This window comes from Metopolophium dirhodum, chromosome 2, assembly GCF_019925205.1.
Source record: "Metopolophium dirhodum isolate CAU chromosome 2, ASM1992520v1, whole genome shotgun sequence".
Taxonomy (NCBI): domain Eukaryota; kingdom Metazoa; phylum Arthropoda; class Insecta; order Hemiptera; family Aphididae; genus Metopolophium; species Metopolophium dirhodum.
The window spans coordinates 43684604-43705734 of NC_083561.1; the positions used below are offsets into that span (position 1 = coordinate 43684604).

Genomic DNA, 21131 nt, shown 5'->3' on the forward strand with positions numbered 1-21131 from the left:
GATGTACTTGATTCGTGGTTTTTTTAGCATGTTCTTTGGTTTATAGGTCTATCGTCTGTGGATTTATAGGTTCTTTTAATTCCAACATCTTTGGATTTATTTCATCTGTTGGCGGTTAATCTTGGCCAGATAACAGTATGACAATGGAATAATGGAATGGATCAATTGTTTATTTCGAACCGTGGACGAAGACCATCGATGCATTTCAGCTGCCCTTCTAGTTTTTGACGTATCACTTTACAATATTACGTACATGCTGTGAGCCCGTCGATAGTTCATGAATCACGTTACAGCGGAAACACGAATTACGAATAAGTCCGGTAGTCGACAACTTGAGAAACATAACGATAAACGAGTAAGAATAACGACAAAATAGTACATTATTCAAATGTTCAATATGAATATTGTATTGCTCATAACCATACTCAAATATTCAATAGCACAATATTGAATACAATACTATAATATTATTATGATACATCTAAAACCTATACTGATTAAACTATCTTATTTGATTTTTTTTTATTGTGCCTCTGTTGTGTCTAATGCCTCTACTATTCTGACATTATGTCCACCGTGAATATGATTTTTTTTAGTGATAATCGGTCTATTTACCTACGTAGATGTAATGAAGTCAATTGCATTAATTAGTGCCATACTGTGATTACTGTACCTACTATTAATTTCAATTTCAGTAATACTTCAAAATGTCTGTGGAACATACCGATGAACATATGGAAAAACAGTCGAGTCACATTTTCAACTCTTATGTTAAACTTGTACGATTATCAAAAGAGGATATAGAGCGGAATACGGCCAAGTGAGTATAACTTTCCAAAACATAATATATTCATGTACCTATAGGCACCTAATTATATGTAATTTGTAAATTTTTTTTTTATTAATATGTTGATTTAGTAATCATAAAAAGGAGAATACGTCAACATTATTGAATCAGTGGAATACTCCTAATGGATTAATAAAACAGGAACATATAGAAGATACTAATGAGATCTATGAGTATGTTAATATTGAAATATCATTTTTATACTTATACAGTCTTTAGTATTCAAACAAAACATTATTTACTGTACAAATCATAGGCTCTAAAAAGGGGACTTGATGCTCCCGAATCAAGTCCTTAATCAAGAAGTTACTACATTTATAATTTTGTCTACAGTTTAGAAATAAGCCTAACTAATATTCCATACTTTGAGAGAGATAATATACCTAATAAATAACATAGACCCAAATAATATTGTAAATATATTTCCTAAAAATAATTTTGTGTTTGTGTGGAGGAGGGACTAGTATTTTTTTTTGTCTGTATTACAAGAGATTTTAGTCCCCCTAAACAATTTGAACTGTTTTCATCGATCGTATTAATTAAATCAATACCAATTCAATTTTTCAAAAATTATCCCAATGAACCTTAATAATTGCTCATGAATTGAATTCATCAACATAAACAAGGTGGGCAAGTGAGTTACCACTCTGCTTTACATTTGAAGTTGAAGTAGGTCACTGTAATTGATGTGTTAAATTTGAATTTAATGATATAAAATCAATGTTTACTAAAAACGATTCTGAGTTAACTTTTCGTTGTTATCGCTGTGTAGAGTCCCGCCATTGGTATTGAGTGAGCGCTGCGCTCACCTCGTTTTTTCATCATTATTTATACAATGAACATAAAATATTAAAACCAACAACCAATTATTTAAATTTTAATCTTTTACAAACAATTTTCTTACAATTTTTTTCAATTATAAATTGTTCACCACTAAAAATTAATTTATAATTGTTTATACATAATATAATCATTATCATTCAACTTGGCCCTAGTTGTCTGGAATATTTTGCTGATTATTATACAGTATACGCATATGAATATTGTGTGCTCATTAAAAATAGGTCTAACGTTCCGAGTTTACGAAATAGTATTAGGTCGATGTATTGAGTGAGTGCAATGCTCAATTTATGGATATTAACAACATTGCATGTTGATATCTAATCGAGAATTATCTATAAAATTATTATATTTGCAAAAGTATATTTAAACATGTTTCGATTGAAGGTATAAATAATATCAGATAAATCAAGTAATAAATAAATAAGTGGCTCTCAAAATAATAACGAGGTGAGCGCCGCGCTCACATCGCGACCACTGACGGGTTAAGACTGTCAGCCTATATTTTATGATATTATTGCTTTAGTTGACACCCGATCAAAAACTCTTCTTTTTTATGTTTCTAATCATCCTACTATATTTATAGTTTATACATTTAAAATTAAAATAATAAATACAAAAGTACTTTAATACATTAATAGTCAGTGTTGAGTAAGTTACTTTTAAAAAGTAATTAAGTTACTTTACTCGTTACTCAAATAAAATTGTAATGAAATCACTTTACTTTTCAAATAAAAAAGTAACTCATTACTTGCTCGTTACAAAAAAAAATATTTTTTTTTTCAAATTTCTTGGTAGTTATCATTCTGCAGGCAATAATATAACTTTTTATAGAAATACATTACCTATGGTAAAAGGTATAATTTGAAAAAGATGTACAGTTAATACATATTTACATCACAAAAGTAATTACTTATGAGTTATGACTATTAAAATATAGTACTAATTAATTGTACCTACTTATCAATGGGAATTAATCATTATGGGTATAGTTAAGTATATTATGTATTTATGTCACAAACTCACAACATAAACCTTAGGTATGTGAAAATAAAATCATAATACATATAGAATACAATAAGAACTTTTAAAATTATAAAAATAAACTGTTTTTATAAATGCCAAAATATGGCTGTAATGATTTATATACAGTACAATTTTGATTTAATTAATTTTCAGAAAAATAATGTTATATTCTAATGTAAACTCTAAATATAGTAATAACTAATAAGTATTTTCAAATTCAACAGTTTTTGTACAACACTAAGTTTTTTATAAAACTTGTATAGTTTTGGAGCGTTTAAAACTTAATAGTCCAAGCTAAATATTCATAGGAAACGTTCTGCGAAGGTACCTACTTATTTAGAGGAATCAATTTAAATAATAAATTTAATTAATTGTTCTAGTGATTTACGGTGCAATTCGACATGTCAAATGTCAAAACCATTGAAAATTGAATTGTGACGAGTTAAAATTAAATATACATACATATTAGATTGGTAAACATAATAATACCCACATTATAGGCAATTTTTTTTTTCAATTCGCAATAGCTGTAGTTAGGTACAAGGTACTTAATAATTCGAAACTGTAACGTGTTATACTATAGAAATTACTTATCAAAAGTAATTTCCATTACATTTTTGTTACATGGAAATAATACTAATAAAATTACGGAATGTGTTACAAGCAAAGTAACGCGTTACTTTTGTTACATTATTACCCAACACTGTTAATAGTTAAATCAATTTGGAAATCCAACAAAATATTTAAATTATTTTTTTGTATTCGTTTACCTATGTCCACAATTTAATTATAACAATCAAATTCATTATTAGAATATAATTAGTAACCCACACATATAATATCAAATATTCTTCAATTCAGTAGTAATTCTATTAATGAATAAAAATTTAATAATGATTAAGAGGACGTCACACCCGCAAGTGTTGTCTCCGTCTTACACACGTATGACATAGACAAAATGCGCTTACGCAGTCTGTGTAGAACTCACTCAATTTTGGTTTTAGAGCAAAAATACCTATTATAAAATTGAATTGTGACAAGATTTTTGAAGACAAGTTGTTGTGTTTTTTCCATTATACCCAATATAACGTTCATTATATCGTTTAGGAATAGAAAAAATGTCAACATTTTTTTAAATACCTTTAACTTTTCAAAATTAAAATTTTATAAAAAAAACAACAACTTGACCTTATGAATACCTGATTGTTTATATTTTAATCATATTGCCTGATATTTTTTTTGTTTTGTTTTTTTTATACTTATTAGAGCCACAATAGATCATACTTCATGGCAATCTACTACGGTGCAGACATTTGGGATTAATGTGAAAATTGAACCTACTGATGAAGTTGAAGTGAAAACTGAGCAAGAGAACAGAATTAGAACTATAACTGAGGGTAATACTGCATTTTCAAACTACATGGAAAGTGTTAACCTAAATGAATTAATTTGCCAAATATGCCATGATAATTTTGATAATTATGAAGAATATATAATCCATACAAATTTAATACATAAAAGTAAACCTTTCGTATGTCAAGTTTGCAATGCAAAATTTATTCTTAATGGTCATTTGAATATACATCTGGTTGAACATGTTAATAATGTATGCATGTTAAATTCATCCGCAAGTCCTTCAAAAATCCAGTCTTCATCTAAAAGTAATTTGACAATAAATCCAAATAGAAATTACAAGAACTCTAAATCAACCTCAAAATTGGCAAAAAAATGCTACAATACTAATACTTCAGTAAATGTATCAAACAATTTTATCCAAAACTTAAGTGTAACTGATTCCAACACAACTTTTCAAAAAAACAAATGCAAAGCATTTAAGTGTGTAAATTGCGTGTTTGCAACAGAGTCTGAAACTAAATTTCTTAATCATCATGATATTTGTAGTAACACTTCAAAGGATAGTTCCAGGTTCTATAAATGTAATTTGTGTATTAAAACATTCACAACTCGTTCAGGATTAAATGGCCATTTGAAATATCATACTTTTAGAAGTGAAATGGTTTCAAGAAGACAACTGGCATTAGACAAGCAGAAATTGAAAAATCGAATCAAAAATAGTAGCGTAAAATCTCAAAAATATGTTTTTCCAAAGATCGCAAATTTTAACAGAAGTCATAAGTGTAAAGATTGCAATAAACATTTCTCCACACGCAGCAAATTAAATATTCATTACAAGCAACACAGACAGCAAATGATATGCAATAAATGTCATAAAAAATTTCTTTTAAAGAAAAACTTTGAAAAACATTTACTATCACACACAAATGTTAAAATGTTAAATGGTATTTCTAATGACACTTCATTTAATGAAAGTAATTCACTACAAGACCAAAATGCAATTAAGAGCACAGGTGACAAAAGCGAATATCAAAATATTTTGAAAAATGAAAAGTTGTTTCATTGTTCTTATTGCAATAAAAGTTACAAATCAAAACAATCTCTGAGCCAACACAATAGACAGCATCATTCTCGTTTTAAACTCCCTCGTCGGAAGCTAAAATCAAAAACTGTTGAATGCAATTGGTGTAGTTTAGTAATAACAAAATGTAACTTACTTCGTCATATTAAATCTTTGCATCCTAACATTAATCCTATAAAATGTGTACACTGTCCAATGGCATTTAAGGATTCTCCTTCATTAAAATTGCATATGGCTAGATGTCATACAGTTTAAGAATAATACTTAGTTTGTAAAATGCTTTTAAATTTTAATTAATTCAATCATCTTGAATAGGTAAGATACATTGAATTATTGTACAATGTGGACTAATTTTTCAGAATATTTTTATACCTGTACTTTTTCCTTTGCATTATTTTTTAATCTCTCCATTTATAAATTAGTACTCATAATGAATTAACTTTACTACCTTATTGTAAAACTTAAGTCATATTTCTACTCTAATTTTTATTTATAATTAAGTTTTTGTTTCCATTATTTTATTGTAACATGAAGACGTGTCAGCAATAACAAGACATTTCCAATTAAAATATTTTTTTAGGACACTAAAAAGCTATCTGGAAATGTATAGTAGTTACATCAAAAAATAAACCAGACATCTCCATTTTTATAATATATCAGTATCTAATGATCAGATATTATATTTGATAGTTGTACTAATTGACATATTTAAAAAAATAATTTATAATAATTATAAAAGTGATTTTGGTAAAATGTCTTGTAATTTCTGCCATGTTTATTAATGATTATTTAATTTTGTATACATTTATTTTCGATGTAAAATAATATGCTAGCACAACAATTATCGGTATTGCAATGTTTCCTCCGTGGGTTTTTTAGTGATAAGTATTGGTGTTTCAGTCCGCGAACAATCTTACTAAAGTAAAAATAATATTAGTTAGGTTAAATTATCTGATTTTTTTAATTTGTATTATTTAATGTTATATTTGTAATATTTATACTAGTACCTAAATTGTGTATAATACAATATTTAATTTTGATTATTAATATAGATAAAAAAAAATATTGATTTGTATAGGTATACAAAATAAAAGGCACCATTCATTTATCTGGATTTGTATATTGTTTGATATTTTTACTTGCTTACTTGATTTCACCTTCCACAGTTACACCCATACTAATACTTATATGATTTATTTTACGACATTTTAAATATAAACATATTTCTTGTTCTTGTAGGTAGTAGGACAGTACTAAGTACTGTATTATTATAGTTATATTTATCAGGGATGTAGCCAGGATTTTATTTCGGGGGAGGAGGGTCCAAGTTAAAAAAAAATAATGATAAGCATTTTTAACCATTCTTATTAACTAAGCAAAATTTAAATTCGTAACGACATACAAAATATGATATAGTACCTATGTATATTGTAAAAAAAAAAAATATTATAAAAAAATATTTTTGAAATTCAATTGGTGAAATATGTAAATATAAAGAAATAATTATTGTATTATAATAAATATAAAATATATCTTATAAATATAGCATGGATATAATACAACTATAATTTATAACAATAATTTTCTTTTTGATTTTGCAATTATAATATTCAACACGTCTTTTGGTGAAACTGATATTTCCCAATGAACGGATAAAAGAGTTACCCTGTTAAACAGTAATTTCCAATTTGGTTTCAAAGTAGTGTTTTTACTCTTTTTAAAGCTGAAAATGATCGTTCAACTTCAGTTGTAGGTACTGCCCTCACCATTTTTATTTTAAAATTATGCATATATTCAAAATCAGATTTTTGTAATTTTGAAGTGTATCTAGTTAAAGAAAATATTTTCCTTATAAAGTTATAAGTAATAATATATGAATAAATTAAGACTTAATATCTTGGTCATCCTAACTGTGTTATCCAATACTCAATAGAATCACAGAATAAAATAGAATGTAATTATCATCAAATTAGCCACTAAATAGGTACCTGAAGGTACGATTTTTGATATCGTATTCCAACCGTCCAAATATATCGCATGGTAAATGAACAAGGTTTTTTTTACTTTTTATCGATTGATTATTTGACAAGTTAATAAAAATATTGAGAGTCGGGGTTCTTACGATTGTTTTTTTTAAAAAATTCTCCTCTAAAATTTTTACGACGGGTATTTTTACTGTAAATAAGCTCCAATAAGCCGTATTCCTTGAAACCATGTTCTATGCCATATTTTGTCATGCCCGAGAGCCCTTGTAATTTGTTAATCAACTATTGTCTATCTGCAAGTACCTATTATTAGGTAATATTAACTATTTTCTCTTTCACGCACAACACATAATAATTTATATTCCTATAGCAGTATAATATATTATATAGCATAGACTATTGGGCCTTAGAAATGATAATAAAATAAAGAATTATACCGTAACCCAATAAGTAATTAATAAAATATATTACCAACGAAATATTTCCTATGAAAATAAATTTCTTAACAAATATGATTTCGAAAAAAATATTGTTCAGTATATAATTAATTACAGCATATTAATTATTAGGAGGTACCTATGTCCAAGTCCAACACTCAAACAATATAATACTTATTGTTATTATGTTTCCAACATAATATTAATTCCCATAAAATTGATTTCCTAGTGTAAAAATTAGTTTTCGACAACTGTCAACGAATTACGATTTATGATAACAAAGTAATATGATTCGATAAGAAAAAAAGTTAGGCACAACTTATGTGTTATGTGGGATCTTGTATTAAATTATCTGTGTTTTTACAAGTCCATACATTTTTATCGACATTAAAAAATAATTCGAAAATGTTAAATGTCTACGAATATCTCAAAATGAGTAAAAATATAAACGTTTGGTGAAAATGTCAAGTATAGTGAAGTATCTACGGTTAATTCATTCTTGGTCTACAACAAATTAACAAAATCGATTTTGACAAAAACTCTCGTTTTTCCGTTTTATTTTTCATAACTATTAAGTTTTACTGGGAATTTTTTACTCCCAAGTACTAACTAGATTTACTTTCGTATCAGAAGTGATATTGAAGCACTTTTACTGCTTCACAAGGTGATTACTGACAAAAAAATAAAACGCATCATCTCCGCTCAGAACCTAAAATTCAATCTCACAGCTTGTACGTTTTCAGTGTGAATTTTTATAAGTATATTGTTCCGAAAGCAAAAAGATTAATTTTACAACTTTTTATACACGCTGAAGAATTTAAGTTTTAATGCTAGGTAAATATAAATTATAATTCGTAAAAAACAACTTGAAAAAAAATGCAAAAAATGGCCCGTACCCCTGGTGGGACTCGAACCCACAATCCCCGGTTTAGGAGACCGATGCCTTATCCATTAGGCCACAGGGGCTGGTGCGAGAATTTCATGAATTGGTACGATTTAAGTCAATCGTAAACAATAGTAATCGTTTTAATACGTATTTTTGTATGTGAATATGTGTGAAATCGTAATATTATGTTGTAAAATCACTAAAATCGTAAATCATAATAGTTTTGTTATAAATTATAATTAAAAAGTATTAATATAGTGATATATTAAATTGTATTATTGTACTTGTATAGATAGGCAATGTAATATAAATACTGCACAGATCAGACGAACCTTATACCATTGATCATACCTACGATCAATCGGTCGTAGACAAGTCTTTATTATTTAAGTTTCCGACAGATTAATTAAATCATCATTCATCAGTCCATATTACTGTTTCGATACCGGGAATCGGGATTCGTTTGCGAAAAGAAAAACAATTTTTATTTATTGTATTTAGGTACTACTTTTGCTATTGTTTTTGTACGATATTTAAATTGTATTTTATTTTTATATTTTAGATTCTGAGCGAAGCGATGAATGTATTGATTTTATAATGATGTGTGTTTTTTTTAGATTCTGAGCGAAGCGATAAATGTATTGATTTTACAAGGATGTGTGTTTTTTTTTAAAATTTTTTTTTTGTGTCTGACATCACCTTTTAGGACAGTAAAAGTGCTTGGATTTTCTTCAACAGTAACTTTTCTGATAGGAAAGTGAATCTAGTTGGTACTTTGGTGGGTCAAAAGTAAAAATTTCTCAGTAGTTTTCAAAAGCGATATGAAAAACAAAAGAAAATTTAAGGAAAAACGGGAATTTTTACGCAAAATCTGTTTTCGAGAACATCGATTTTGGTTTTTGGTGCAACTCTAAAAAAAATGACCGTAGGTACATGAAATTTTGACTGAATGTTTATATTAGCATTTTCTATACACCATAACATTTTCCAAATATTTTGACTTATTCTGAGCTGTTTACGGACATTTTCAGTTTCCATTTTTTTTAGTTTTTCTTTCTATAAATATCAATAACATTTTATCTGTTGGGCAAAAAAGCTTGAAAATTGAATGCAAGGCTCCTAGGTTATTGTTTCAAAGGCAGATGAAAAATATTGAAAATATATAGGCACAATTTTTTTTTATAAGCGTTTAAAGTTCAAATTTTGACAACATTTATCAAATTTATAATTTATTAATTATTTTGTAGTTAAAAATGTATAAAATGTTTAACTTTTATGGCTAAGGATTGAAAATTTAAAACAAGGCTCCACGTAAATAGGTTATATATTAATTACTTTATTCACAATAATATCATCAAATATACTTGGTAATATCATAGGCTGACTGACCGTTTTCGCTCAAAATCGTTTTTCTTATACAATGATATTATATCATTGAATTCAAATTTAACACCATCCATTACAGTGACCCACTTGTAACCTACTGTACAGCAGAGCGACATCCACTTATCCACCTTTTTTTAGTTATACCTATAATATTAATATATTATTATTGTACAACTGTCAAAACTCACATGCTGTCAAAAAGTGATTTCCTAGTACATTTTGTACAAAAGATAGGTACCTACCAAGTTTTGTTCGGATTAGGATATTACAACTCAAGTCAATAATTATGTAGAAAATATGGTATCGGTACATGCGCGTATACACGGGGGTTTAATGGTTCAAACCTAAACTGAAACGTTTTCAAACAATATTATTTTTCGACACGCAACTATTATATTATTATTTTACCTATGTAAAATACAATTTTGAATTTTTTTAAATATTATTTTGCATTAACTATTTGGCTATATTAACGTTCTACGCAGTACGCACAATGCATATTACCTATGTTATTATTATTTACGATTCTTGTATGCCTATGTATGTCCATGTCGTATCCGCCGGTGTAATGCGTTATTTTATGATTTATTCAGCAGTTTTTGTCACCTTTAGTGTTTGACGTCTTAAATATTTCTTGGAACATATTATTATGATATCTGTGTAGCGTTTACACTGCAGGTCTACTCTGTATAATTGACCAACGAGTTTTTTTTATTTAAAATATATATTTTAACGATTTTTTAGCCGTTAAATCTGTAACAATTGATTATACACTCGACAAAACGAAAAAAAAGAAACAATATTTTTTTGTTCACATCAAAATATGTTTATTAATTATAAACCAAAAATAATACGAAAATGTATAAACAAAAATTTTCAAAAAAATTAGCACATTGGCTATGAATATAATATTTTACATAATAATAATTATGTTCATGATAATTAATGCAAAAAAAAATCGAAATTTACAATAATATGTGAACAATTTAACAGTTTGAGATAATTTAATGAAATTTAAAGAAAAAAAAAATATATACCTACGACGGACAGGAGACACAATACACAAGGGGGGGGGAGGATGCGAGATGGCGAATTGGTGCGGAAATGCAATTTTGCTGGCCATTGGTCACCTCTGCACCGTTGTCCGACCTGTCCCGCGGGTTGACTGGCGCTAGCGCGTTTGCTCGGACGCTTGACGACCTTGCCCAGCCGGCGAGGCCAGACCGAGACGGCCGCGGGAGCGACCACGGTTGACGCCGACGGCGAAGACCAAGACGCGGAGCGAACGAAGTGAGATTTTGTGCTGCGTAACCGGCGGGGACGAGCGAAGAGACCGATGTGGGATTATCGCTGGGCGAAAAGGCGATAGTCAGCGGACCACAACGCGATCCTTGACTCTCGGTAAATTTCGCCCTGGCGTTGTCCCTTCGGCCGCGTCTTCGTTCCGCCGCCGCGGTGAAGTCTCCCGCAGCCAGACCCTGTGAAACAGTTAAGTTTCCGCGAGTCCGGCACCGCTGACGTCTCCGTGTTCCAGCACGCAAAGCTCCACACCAGTACACCCCGTGCCGAAGTCTCCGCCGCTGCCGTCGTACCGAGTCGCCATCGCCGTCGTACCTCTACTATAGCCGCCGTGTCGTAGCCGTCTTCCGCCGCCGCCGCCGCTCCACGTGACCGTAACTGCAGTCGGACGCTCGCCAGTTTTGGATGAGAACGACGGACAGGATGACGGCGACGGAATGGAGGGGAGGATTCGAGAAAGAGCACGGACCGAGCGCGCTACGCCACCGAACCCGTCGCGCCGCGGGTGCAGGTCGGAGAACATGCGCGGGTGACTTACCGCCACGCACCGTCCGTGCTCTTTCTCGAATCCTCCCCTCCATTCCGTCGCCGTCATCCTGTCCGTCGTTCTCATCCAAAACTTCGTCGAGCGGTCCGCCCCCGGGAGTCGGATTGGGATCATCCATAGTGTTTTGCCATGGCTTTAAAGTATATTTTATAGAAATAATACATTAAAAAAAGGTGGGCAAAAAAGGTGTCACTCTGCTGTACAGCAGGTTACAAGTGGATCACTGTAATGGACGGTGTTGAATTTGAATTCAATGATATAATATAATTGTATATGAAAAACGATTCTGAGCGTCAGCCTATTATATTATTACTAAGTATATATGATGATATTATTGTGAATAAAGTAATTTTATTTATATATTATGACCTATTTACGCGGAACCTTGTCTTAAATTTTCAATCCTTAGCTATAAAAGTTAAACATTTTATACATTTTTAACTATAAAATAATTATTAAATTTTGTCGAAAATTCTAACTTTAAATGCTTATAAAAAAAATTGTGATGCTATGTATTTTTAATATTTTTCAACTGCTAAAGTAACAATATATGAGCTTTGTATTAAATTTTCACTTTTTTTTACCAACAAATAATATTTAATTGACAATTATAAAAAAAAAAAATAAAAACTTAACGAGTCCGTAAACAGGATATTTGTATTTATTCAGCCAAAAAAAATACAATAAATTACATTAATAATAACTGATATGCATACCAACTGAGCTATAAGCTTGTATCTGGTATACGGTATGCCAAATCACTAATCAGTAATCACTAAGTACGAATAACTCGACGAAAATAATAACTTATGTCTAATAATAAATAATAATTATAATATAAAAAAAGGTGGATAAGTGGATGTCGCTCTGCTGTACAGTAGGTTACAAGTGGGTCACTGTAATGGATGGTGTTAAATTTGAATTCAATGATATAATATCATTGTATAAGAAAAACGATTCTGAGCGAAAACGGTCAGTCAGCCTATGATATTACCAAGTATATTTGATGATATTATTGTGAATAAAGTAATTTATATATAACCTATTTACTCGGAGCCTTGTTTTAAATTTTCAATATTTAGCCATAAAAGTTAAACATTTTATACATTTTTAACCACAAAATAATTAATAAATTATAAATTTGATAAATGTTGTCAAAATTTGAACTTTAAATGCTTATAAAAAAAAATTGTGCCTATGTATTTTTAATATTTTTCAACTGCTATTAGAACGATATATCAGGAGCCTTATATTAAATTTTCACGCTTTTTTACCCAACAAATAAAAATTTATTGATATTTATAGAAAAAAAAACTAAAAAAATTGTCCGTAAACAGCTCAAAAAGAGTCAAAATATTTTCAACATTTTATGGTGTATAGAAAATGCTAATATAAACATTCAGTGAAATTTTCAAGTATCTACAGTCATTCATTTTTTAATTACAATAAAATAAGAAAATTGTTACATGAGAAATCGAGTAAATATCAAATGTTGTAAAAATATAAATTTCAGACGCTCATAAAAATTTAATTTAAGTTTCTTCTAGACATTTTTTTTTTGATAAAGGTAGACAAACTTATGAGTAATCTTATATTACATTTTCAAATCTTAGATTTAAAAAGAAAAATTTTTATGAATTCTCAACTCAAAATAATTTGCTATTTTTCGTGATTTTTCCGTATTTTGTCAAAATTTGAACTTTAAATGCTTATAATTGAAAACTGTGACTAAGGATTTTTAATTTTTTTCATCTGCCTTTGAAACAATAACCTAGGAGCCTTCTATTAAATTTTCAAGCTTTTTTAATCAACAGATAAAATTTTATTGATATTTATAGAAAAAAAAACTAAAAAAATTGAAAACTGACAATGGCCGTAAACAGCTCAAAAAGAGTCAAAATATTTTGTAAATTTTATGGTGTATAGAAAATGCTAATATAAACATTCAGTCAACATTTCATGTCCCTACGGTCATTTGTTTTAGAGTTACACCAAAAACCAAAATCGATTTTCTCGAAAACAGATTTTGCGTAAAAATTCCCGTTTTTTCCTTAATTTTTCTTTTGTTTTTCACGTCGCTTGTGAAAACTATTGGGAAATTTTTATTTTTGACCCCCCAAAGTACCAACTAGATTCACTTTCCTATCAGAAAAGTTACTATTGAAGAAAATCCAAGCACTTTTACTGTCCTAAAAGGTGATGACAGACACAAAAATAAAAAAAAAAAATAAAAAAAAAAAAATAAAAAAATAAAAAAAAAAACACACATCATTGTAGAATCAATACATTCATCGCTTCGCTCAGAATCTAAAAACACAGTAGGTATATATATACTATGTATGCACCTAGATTATTATTATGTACTCATTTATGTTGAACGTCGATATTATCTCGAACTAAATTTAAATTCTCTTTAAATAATTACTATTATACAATAAGACTCGATATCTCGAACTTTTTTCTGTTCCCCTTGAAATTCGACATTACCTATGAAAGTTTACTGCATAATATTATTATTTTCTTATATATAGGTATAGGTACCTACCTAGCTAGACTGTCGTAATATACCAGACCACTAAAAGATACTTTTTAAAAATATTCAAGTACAGCGTATTCACGTACTCGGGATAGCCCCTGAATTATGTTTTAAATGTTATTTAAACGTCACATTATAAAATATAAGTAAGTAGGTAGGTGGTTGGTATAATTAGCCAGGTAGGTTACCTACATGGCTACATCTCTTTTCTTTCTTATTTAAACGTTAGTTTCTTCATTACCTACTGAGAAGCTTCTGTGTTTAGCGAGAACACTGAGAAAGTGAGAACCATAGTTTCTCTCACAGTTGACCTAAAAGCTCGAACATTTTGTTTTATAATTATAATGGTAAAAGCGTCACCAATAAAGTCATATAAATAGTATTAAAAAAAACTGCCATAAAATATAATCACGCAACATTTTGATAATATTAGTGCTACTGATTTTCCACTTATAATTAATGTACTGTACTATTATGCCTACATCCATTAATATGCTTTTATGATGACAGGAGCATAGTTTAGGTACCTATATAATAATATAATCTTTATAATAATAACCAGTGTATTAAGTTAAGTTTGGAAATTCGTACCTAATCGACGTGACTGAGCCGAGTTCAAATCGTTTTATTGAATTTTTAAGGGACAGGAAATAAGAACGGATCCAGGGGGAGTGCTCAGGCCCCACTCAGACATATTATTTCTTAAATTTTTTTATAATTAAATATTTGCTATTACTATATTCCAATCACAGATATGTATGATAATAATATAATATATTATTTTATTTTAATTAACTCACGCCCAATCGGCAATTATAAATAATGTATAAGGATATAATTATATATATATAATATATATATACTATACATATTATCTTGTGGACTGCGAATCCAATATTATATTATATAAAACATTGTAAACTAAGAATAAAGTGTATATATTGTAATTGAATATGTGAATGAGGTGTTGTCATGGCCATGGCCACACGAATAGCGAACCTGTATGATTGAGATTTGAGTGATGTGTAAGGCACTATAATAAGGCGTCTAAATTATAAAAAAATGTTTAATTATTATGTGACATGTTGTGGATGTACCTAATTGGTTATCTGTACAGTAACGATTAATATAATAGTACACCTATTACATATACAATATTATGTATATAGTGTGGAATGTGGGTTAGATAATTAATGTGACATAACTATACATAAGTAATCGTCAATCGTATTTTATGGTTTTTTTTTTATTTTATTTTGGTCACATGATAATATTTTTACATAATATAATACAGTTACCAGATAACTTAAAACTAGTTTTAAACAGTTTTGTTTTCGTATTCCAATAATAGTAAATAGTAATAGTAATAGTTCAATAGTTCATAATATTATAATTAGGTACAATAATAATAAATCAAACAAAGTTGCAAACATATTTTATTTAATATTCATATTATATTCATCAAATACTGAAATACCTATATCTTTATTATTATCATAGCCCATATATGTACAATAATTGTAATACCTTATTAGTTATTAGATAATGTTAAGAGGACGCCACCCATACATTTGTTGTCTCCGTCTTACACACGCATGACATAGCAAATGGTCGTTCACTAGTTTCAATAGTGTGCTGTTAGTTTTGATACTAGATGGAATTGACCTATTATAAAACTTTTAGGTAAGAACATTATCTGTGTTTAAGCGTTGCTGATTTTTTCGAAATTTTCATTTTCAAGCAAGATATGGGTATATGAAATATCAAAAATTAAAAATGCTCAAATCTCGCTTGAAAATTAAAATATCGAATAAAAGCCAACGCTTAAGTACAGATAATGTTATCATCTACAAAATGTATAATTGATGAAATCACTCTAATATCAAAACTTACAGGACACCATTGAAATTAGTGAACGAAAATTTTCTATGTCATACGTATGTAAGACGGAGACAACAGATGCATGGGTAACATCCTCTTAATATATTTCTATCTTTACTAGGAATATTTGTATGTCAATTATTACAATTTCAAAATAAACCATCTGCGTTACGTGGATTGAATTTATTAATTTTAAGTTTTAATTAACTTATAACTTTACAATGTAACTTTTCGAAAACTCGTCAGACCCAAACGAGTCAGACGACATCAGTGGTCTCTTAAATATTTCTTGATATATTATATCGATACCTAAATTAAGTCTATACAGGTAGAAGGTACTTTGTACCTATTATAATGTACCGTGTGTCCCGCAAAAATAGGGTAGGTATTTACACAAAAAAGTTAAGTTGTTGCGCATATGAAAAATACAAGAGTTAAAAAATTGGAATTTATAGGAATTTATATGATCTAACAGTCTAGTTTAATCTTTAATGTCTTCCAAATAGAGTTCAAAAATATTTATAGGGTAGGTAGTAGGTACTGAGTGATATATATATGGATTGAGTTATAGAGTGTACCCTATTTGTGAGGACACAGGGTATTATATTTATATATTATTTGCAGTATTTTATATTACATGTGATAGTATAAGTAGTATACTATTATGAGTAATATGACGAGAAAGTACACGAGAGTGAAAATATTAAATACTAGTTTAGTATAAATTGAGCTTGTTAATAATGCATTTATTGATTGATAATTTTTAATACAAAAAAATATAGTATTTGTAATAAGTTTTAAAGTAATTAATTTGTTTTTAAATGTTTAGACATAACTTTTGCAATTACAAAATTACACAACCAAGCAATCAATCCAAAAGAAAGAAGTAAAATTAATGAGATGTCAAACAAAAAATACTGAAAATCATTTAACCCTATGGAGTCACTTTTTAAATGTCCAGCTCCACCATACCGAATAACATACTCGACCCAGTAAACAGCACGATCTAGGGGTTTCATTGATTGATCTTTGTACACCAGGCTTTGTATCATTGCCTTCTTTTTAAACCTAAATTAAAAAGTAAAAACAATTATTTTAAGATAATAGTATTAGGTAGTTTATAGTTTGTACATACGTGACGTCGGACAACACTTCATCAACAGCATTTCCAAAGGATTCTTCAGTAATTTCAAAAAAATTTACTAGTTTACCATAACCTTTTTCCTCAACTATTTTCATGTTAAAATTCTGTTCGGCGAAAAAAGGTACCCCAACTATAGGTTTTGCATTACAAACAGTTTCTTCTAAGCTATGTAATCCTCCATGAGTAATGAAAAGTATTACATTTGGATGAGCTGTATATGTACGTTGTGTAATATAAAAAATAGGTGAATAGAATATTATTATTTTTATTAGTGTATGATACTATAATAATGACAATAATCAATAATGTGTCAATATTATTACCTAAAATATCTCTTTGTGGAAACCATGAACCAGTCATGATGTTTTGAGACAGCTTTACATTACTATCTTCGGGGGTCCATTTTATTATTACTTTTTGTTTTAATCTTCCAAGGACATTAATAAAAATATTCAATTTTTCTTTAGGTAAGTCATTTAAATTAACTAGAGTACCAAAACTAAAAAATATTACTCCTTGATCTGCTGCATCTAAAAATGTTTGAAGATTCTAAAATTATAAACAAAAGTTATGATTTTTATAAAAGTAATGTTAATAAAAAATGTTTATATATATACCATAATATGATTTTTAAACCATAGGTATAAATGTATAACGTATACAAAAATATATCAATGTGCATTGGAGCCGGAATCAATTTCAAATTTCAATTTATCAGTACCTAGTTATAATACCATATATCGTATATTATAAGTAATAAGTTATATTCATGTAGTATTTTAACCAAAAAGAATAATTGTGAAAATTAAATTTTAATTGACTTCTCTCTGTGTACAGTTCAACTAACGCAAAGAGGTTAAATACTTATAGGTAGGCACATACTGTCATACTTCTTAAGTACCTAATATGTACTACTGTACTAGGTTCATATGTATATATATACAATATAGGTACATTTCAAATACTTTTGCAAAAACGTATTTCAAATATAATTCAAAAACTTATTTTTATATTTTGCATTTAAAAATATTAAATACCTAGGTACCTACAAAAAAAATATATATAAAATATTAAACCAATGAAGATTTTATGAATTTAGCAAAGCAATTCTTTATATACCTACCTACAATTTACAATAACTACCAGAGGGAGAACGATACCAGTTACCCACTTCAGAGCTTATTATACTTACTTTGGGCAGAGGTTTTGGGTCTTTGATGTGCATCCCACCCACCTCAATGATGCCTGGAAGGTATGGTCTAGGTATACCAATCGCGTTATGAGAGTTGACCAGTGTTAGGGATACATTATTCAACATATGCTCGAGTGGAGGCCTAGATTCCCAGCCCTTGTACTTGAGGTATGTGTTCATAACTTCCTTCGTTTTGGGTAAATACAAGTAATTTTCTACATATGATTGCATGAACCCAGTAATAGTGTTCTTTAGACGTTCGATGAAACCCATGTCGCTGGTTGATTGGGTACAGGCATCCGGTATGTACGAAAACGTGGAAGGGACGTGCAGCCATTTGCTGATACTGGTCCAGATCATTGCTGGTGCTAGATTAATGACGGGTGCCTTGAATTTGTGACCCATGACCACAGCATATTCTTGGCCGAAAGTTTCGACCATAACCAAATCGAACGAGTTTGAATTCGATTGAACGAACTGTTTCATATTTCTATGCGACATGACCATTTCTGATAGTTGTATCCCAATGCGCCATTTCAATTGAACCGATGTTACAAAGTTCATGCGTACCAAATCCATTACGTTTCTCTCTGAAACAAAACGTATTATAAATAATTTATAAATATCTTTGTTTGGATAATAATAATAATAATCCCTACATATTATAATATTAATATAGTATAAAATATTTATATAGATATATAATTGTCTTAAGATTTCGGGGGGGGGGGGGGGCGAGGGGCAGCACTCCTTGGCTACCTACGCCACTTGGTTGTACGTATATTATCTATATATTATTATAGTAGCACATTAGTTGACCATTAGATCTTTTATGCAATATTTAGTATTTTTCATGAGTTATGTATACAAAAAATCAAAATGTTCAGGGCTCTGTAGAATTTGCCACTTAGCAACATAAGGGATCTACGATCAAATAAGTTTGAGGAACACTGCTATACAGCATATGGTAGGAAAGTATCGGTAACTCTAATAAGGGGGATAATCACTTCATCTGTCATCTCCATGTTCATGATTCAAATGATTCAATGCCTTATCCCATCCCTTAAACAATTTCTAAATACGCAGCTGGTTATACCTAACAATATTAGTATTAAGTCCTGGTCAACATTCCACCGAGCTGAAGTGTTGAACACAACATATACCATCTTAAAATTAAATACATACCTAACGGAACAGTTATATACTAACCCAATGGGATATCTTATTCTATATAGCTTCTAAACACAATTAAAAACAACAATCAATACTTAACGAAACTGGCAACAACCAGTGGCGCCCATATATATATATATATATAAGTATAATAAGTATTGTACAATTGTCAATTGGCAACAACTAAATACGTATAATTAAAGGTAATAGGTATAATAGGTACTATAGTATTATATTATATAAGTAGGTATTAGGTATATGTTATAAGACATAAGTATATATAACTATATTATAAGAAGTTAATTACTAATTTGTCTATTTATAAATTATAAATTACAGTAATGTAAATGTATGTAGTGCCAGGCGCCAGCTGTATGCCTGTATACCTGTATCCATGTCATTCAAGTGAAATAAAATAGCAATAAGTACAAGATTACTGTGTATGCCACTATATGGAGAAGGCGTATAGTAGGTATGTCCCCGCCACATGTCAAAATCGATAGCAGATAGGTAGCTCAACATTTATCAAGATATCTCCCCAGTGTTAGGTGACTTTTCTTCTTTTATATATTTTACATTATAATCGTTTTTCCAAAAAAAAAATGCGTATATTTGATTTACATACGTAATAAATAATAATAATGATATACTATGAAGTTTAAAAACTAAATTAGCACGGTATAATGGTCTAAATATAGGTACTATAATGATAATATAATATACTAAATAATCTTTTTATATAAGGCATAAGTTACAAAATATTTAGGTACATATATTATTATAATGTTTATTATCATATTTTGAATGTTTAATCTCTGCTGTGTTAAATGTTAATTATAACTTGTAAGTTATAATGCTTAATGCAACGTCCACGAACCTCTTGTTTTGTCTATAAATGGTCCTATGTCTGTGTAGTTGGCAATCACACGATCTAGAGGGAATGAACTGACTACGGTTACATTGTGCCCTCGGTTTGACAATTCTTCGAACAACGGTTGGAATCCGCGGACGTGGCTTTTAATCGGTAATGGCATGAAGACCAATATGTTTGCTGCCTTTATAACGGTGGCGGTGATACATAAAACCGAACAAAATACCACGCTTGACAACATTTTATGCGTAAATAATCTAAAACGCGGTTCAAACACAGAACGATCTTTTTTTAAATAGATACCAGTGTATCGATAAAAAAAATTCCAAAAATGTAGTTAGTTAAACTTATTTTCATCGTTCGAAGTAAATCATTGGACATTTCGACGATTGAGAATAGATTGAATTGTTTTGTGTAAATGTTGAGACATCATCGCGGTTAGGTACTTTTAATTAAACTGATTTGATAACACTATATTACATTATTATTATGTAGGAAGGGCGAAGACCTCGACGGAATAAATTACGCAACATAATAGTTTGTTCGATTTTTTTTTCAACCAATATAATATTTTGAATCTTAGAATTGAATCAATGTTTTCAATTATTTAACTATATAAGCTTGGCTGTTGATTTGGTAATGAT

The 21131-nt window shown here is 29.3% G+C and overlaps 2 protein-coding genes and 1 non-coding gene across 3 annotated transcripts; 1 reads left to right on the forward strand and 2 right to left on the reverse strand.

Moving 5' to 3' along the window:
* Positions 1–116: 116 nt before the first annotated feature.
* Positions 117–6282, forward strand: LOC132939734 (zinc finger protein 585A-like). The gene is made up of 4 exons (XM_061007066.1): positions 117–355; positions 696–820; positions 919–1020; positions 3980–6282. Exons 2-4 carry the CDS (start codon positions 708–710, stop codon positions 5403–5405), a joined length of 1641 nt encoding a protein of 546 aa, XP_060863049.1. The 5' UTR covers positions 117–355; positions 696–707; the 3' UTR covers positions 5406–6282.
* Positions 6283–8465: 2183 nt separating this feature from the next.
* Positions 8466–8538, reverse strand: Trnar-ccu (transfer RNA arginine (anticodon CCU)). Its single transcript has one exon. It is a non-coding gene; the product is annotated as a tRNA-Arg (tRNA).
* An 8294-nt stretch (positions 8539–16832) lies between these two features.
* Positions 16833–20920, reverse strand: LOC132939795 (UDP-glycosyltransferase UGT4-like). Its single transcript, XM_061007170.1, has 5 exons — positions 20494–20920; positions 18444–19033; positions 17575–17800; positions 17243–17462; positions 16833–17175 (listed from the first exon to the last, which is right to left on the reverse strand). The coding sequence occupies exons 1-5, from the start codon at positions 20726–20728 to the stop codon at positions 16914–16916; spliced, it is 1533 nt and encodes a 510-aa protein (XP_060863153.1). The 5' UTR covers positions 20729–20920; the 3' UTR covers positions 16833–16913.
* Positions 20921–21131: the final 211 nt, after the last annotated feature.

Excerpts from the sequence above, each read along its gene's own strand:
- LOC132939734 (XM_061007066.1), top strand. The coding sequence starts at position 708 with ATGTCTGTGGAACATACCGATGAACATATGGAAAAACAGTCGAGTCAC. Across the intron at positions 821-918 it reads ATAGAGCGGAATACGGCCAA|TAATCATAAAAAGGAGAATA; the intron begins GTGAGTATAACT and ends ATGTTGATTTAG. Across the intron at positions 1,021-3,979 it reads GATACTAATGAGATCTATGA|AGCCACAATAGATCATACTT; the intron begins GTATGTTAATAT and ends TATACTTATTAG.
- LOC132939795 (XM_061007170.1), bottom strand. The coding sequence starts at position 20,728 with ATGTTGTCAAGCGTGGTATTTTGTTCGGTTTTATGTATCACCGCCACC. Across the intron at positions 17,463-17,574 it reads TCCACAAAGAGATATTTTAG|CTCATCCAAATGTAATACTT; the intron begins GTAATAATATTG and ends GTACATATACAG. Across the intron at positions 17,176-17,242 it reads GAAGTGTTGTCCGACGTCAC|GTTTAAAAAGAAGGCAATGA; the intron begins GTATGTACAAAC and ends TTTTTAATTTAG.